This window comes from Microtus ochrogaster, chromosome 10 (assembly GCF_000317375.1).
Source record: "Microtus ochrogaster isolate Prairie Vole_2 chromosome 10, MicOch1.0, whole genome shotgun sequence".
NCBI lineage: Eukaryota > Metazoa > Chordata > Mammalia > Rodentia > Cricetidae > Microtus > Microtus ochrogaster.
In genome coordinates, this window is record NC_022016.1 from 49,309,796 (window position 1) to 49,313,466 (window position 3,671).

At 49.5% G+C, this 3,671-nt stretch overlaps 1 protein-coding gene across 3 annotated transcripts in view; it reads left to right on the forward strand.

Annotated features, from left to right (window-relative positions):
- The window catches only part of Nipal3 (NIPA like domain containing 3), a 42,297-nt gene that overhangs the window by 1,939 nt on the left and 36,687 nt on the right, over positions 1-3,671 (forward strand). For all 3 annotated transcript variants that reach the window (XM_026781898.1, XM_005353048.3, XM_005353046.3), the window contains exon 2: positions 2,384-2,734. In XM_026781898.1, coding sequence (XP_026637699.1) covers positions 2,636-2,734 — 99 coding nt within the window. In that variant the 5' untranslated portion in view covers positions 2,384-2,635. The remainder of the gene's footprint in view (positions 1-2,383; positions 2,735-3,671) is intronic.

Here is a 3,671-nt window from a genome sequence, read left to right on the forward strand (position 1 = left end):
AGAGAGGAGAGAGGAGAGAGGAGAGAGGAGAGAGAGAGCTGGCCTGGAGAAGGTTAGAAGGCCTGAATTCCTGCTGTCCTTTCTAGCTGGTCCCCAAGGCTTGTGTGCTTTCTCTGACATCCTGTGGGTGGGGCTGGGTATATCTGTTTGTGGTTATACATCCTGAATAAGGCTTCTTTCTTTCTTTCTTTCTTCCTTTCTTCCTTCCTTTCTTTCTTTCTTTCTTTTTGCCACAGTATACCAGGGGCTCTACATTTAGTCAGGAGTGGGTGTATATGCCACCTTGCCAGGCTCTGAGCTAGGTCTCCAGAGGAAGCAGGGGACCCCTTCAGCCCCAGACTGGATGCAGCTCTAGGTCTCTCCCAGGTAGAAGGAGCCCTAGCCCACCCTCGTTAATGATGCCAAGACAGAGATGCAGACGGTTAACCCAGCATTGCTTTCACACACATGCAATCTAATGCAGAGTAATTATGCCCTCCCAGCCATTGGGCAATCCTATATTCTTCGGGTCTTACAGGAAAGAAACGTGGGTCAGTGAGTTACGCGATGAGGGTGTCTTAGGCAGGAACTCTGTCTCAGTGGGAAAACAGTAGCCGTGAGTTAATTTAGGCCCTTTGACAAGGTGCAGCAGGTCTTCGTGGCTGCCCTGTCCTAAGCCTGCATTTGGCATCTCCTAGGTGGGCATGAGGTACGTCCTGTGACATCAGTGCATGTCACTGACATTCATAGGCATGGGACAGAAGGAGGCCGAAACTGAGGGATACACAGTGTTTTGAGGCCTGGACCTTGGCAGAGACTGTTTAGCACACGCTGAGCCCTTAACTCTTTCTTGGGTGCACGCTTGGATGATGGGAGCATGCGTATATATGAATAAGATACAGGATTAAATTGGAGAATGGGCCTAACATGGCTTAGTGGCGCAGGGCACCTGCTCCTAACCTTGATGACTGAGTTCAGTCCCCACGACTAACGTGTAGGATGGAAGAACTGACTCCGCAAAGTTGTCTTGTGACTTCCAAATGTGTGCTATGTCACGCATGCATGTGTGCATGCACGTACACACAATAAAGATGTTAGAAAATCAGAACTAAATAAAGTAATACTGGTGGCGTTTGGCATGTGGCAGCCATCTACCGTGTTCACCTTCACATGCCGTGTTCTGTCAAATTCTTACTGCAGCCGGTGGGGTGGAAACATGATCCATATTTCACAGCTACGGAAACTGACTCACAAGCTGAGTGACCGGGTAGCGGTACACAGGGAGCGCACAGGGCAGATCAAGAGCAATGCAGAATGTCTGAAGGGGCCGGCGAGACGGCCCAGCAGCTGAAAGCGCTTGTCCAGCAAGCCTGACAGCCAGAGTTCGATCCTTGGAACCCACTGTGGGAGGCGAGAACCAACTCCCACCACCTCCATTGGCACACGATAGCTCTCGTACTTACACATCACGACAATAGGAAATTAAATGTTATAACATAAAATACAATAAGCAGATTGTACAATGGAATCTAAATTTGTATGTTTTTTGTTGGTGCTTTGGGCGGGGTTATTTTGCTTTGTATGATTGAATTTTTTTTCTAAGTGTAAGATCTTACAGAACCTTTTGCTATGGTGGCAGGGTTTTGACCATGAGCTGCTGGCACGAGTTTTCTCTTCTGTGTTTGGGAAAAGTTTGAGAAACACTGAAAACACCAGTTCAGTGACATTAACAGGGTGATTGTCATCCTTGCTCCTACTTGAAGCCATATGACAGTCCACACTTTACAGATAAGATGCTGAGTCACCCAGAGCCAAACTGACATGGGCATCTGGTCCCACCTCCTAGAAGAGCGCCCCCCCATGCCAGGATTTACTTCACATTCTTTCCTTCCTAAATTGAAAACCCCATGATTTGGTGATTGGGTTGGGTTGGGTTTTTAGTGTTGTTACTGCTGGATTGGTTTACTCTAAGACAAGATCTCCTTATATCGCCCAGGCTATCCTGTGGTCCTGCCTAGCCTCGGCCTCCCCTGAGTGCTGGATTGCGAGCATGTGCCCCACACCTGAGGATGGTTCCTATTTGATACTCATGGGATCTATCTGTTGATTCTGGAGACCCGGAGAAGTGGATGTGGTCAGACTTTTGTCCTCGAGCTTATAAAGGAAAGGAAGGTTTAAATTAGGATTGAAAGGAAGGAGGAAAAGAAATGGGATGTCTGAGGGCCAGGAATGAAGCTTTTAAAGGACAGTCTCTTTATTCGGGGGTCAGAGGCCCAACAATCAGGCCTTCGTGGTCCGCTTTTGCATGTCCAGACGTGCTTTGCATGAAGCACTTTCTCAAGCGATGAAGCTGGGTGCTATGTCTCGTGTGCATGAGTTTTTCATGTCCTTCTCCACCACACAGAGCTTGGCCAGAGTCAGAAGACATGCCTTCGCCCTTCTGCTTGGGGAGACCATGAGCTGCCTCGGGGGAGCCTGAGGGGAAGGCTGTAAATTAACCCAGAGAGCCCAGAGAAGAACGCATTTTGCTGAGGAAGAGACCTAGGAGGCTGCCGGAAGGAGGGGAACACCGGGAGAGATGGCTCCCAGTTTGCACCCTGCCTAGCGGAAACCCCAGCTCCCAGCCGGGCCAGGTGGGATGCGCCACTAGACAGCCATGGATGGGGCCCACAGCGCAGGCCTGCAGCTGCAGCCATTCCCGACTACCAGCAGCTCCGTGAGCCTGAGCAGCAGCGAGGGCTCCTTCTCCTACAAGGCAAGCACTTCACTGTCCTTTGGGAATGTTGTGGGTTTCTAAATGGCCTCACAGGTGTCCCCTGTGTCTGTATGCTGATCACTAGCCGAGACAGGCAGGTGCTCCACCATAGAGCGCAACGTGGAATCAAAGGTAAGAAATGCTCGCTCAAACACATAAAACTAGGGCTAGGGAGATGGCTCAGGCAGGAGAGTGCTCTACCGGACGAGGGTGGGGCTGGAGTTTGGATCCACAGCACCCATGTAAATGCTAGGCAATTTTGGCAGGCTGTCTATAATCCCAGCCCACAGGAGGCAGAGACAGGAGAGGCCCTGGAGCAAGCTGCCTCACTAGACTGGCCAGGTCAGCCAGCTCTGAGTTCAAGCCAAAAAAACCTGGCTTCAGTACTAAGGTGGAGAGCAAACAATGAGATGGAGAACAAATCATGAGAACTCTGGAGGTTGACCTCTGACCTCCAGGTGGCCCTGCACCTGCACACACATACAAATACACCACACACACTGAAATCGCATTGATAAATACAAATGTTGAAAAAATACCTTAACTGCAGAGTTAAAACTGGATACACTTCCAGTTAGGAGATTTGAGATTTATTGATACTTATTTTATTTCATTTTATATGTATGTGTGTGTGTCTGTGCATCTTGCCCAGGGGGGTCAGAAACGGTGTTTCCTCTGGATCTGGAGTTACAGATGGGTGTGAGTCAGCATGTGGGAGCTGGGTACTGAACCCAGGTCCCCTCTAAGAGTAGTGTATACTCTCTCTTAACTGCCAAGCCATCTCTCCAGTCCAGAAGATTTGGGTTTTAGTTGAGAGTCTCTCTGTTCACATCTCAGTCTGCCTTGTCTTTTTCTAGTGTTTTAAGATCTGGAGCCACACTGTTCAGAAGGTTTGGGATCCCCTGTTTCAGTTCCCCCTCCTGGTGGACTACTTCCC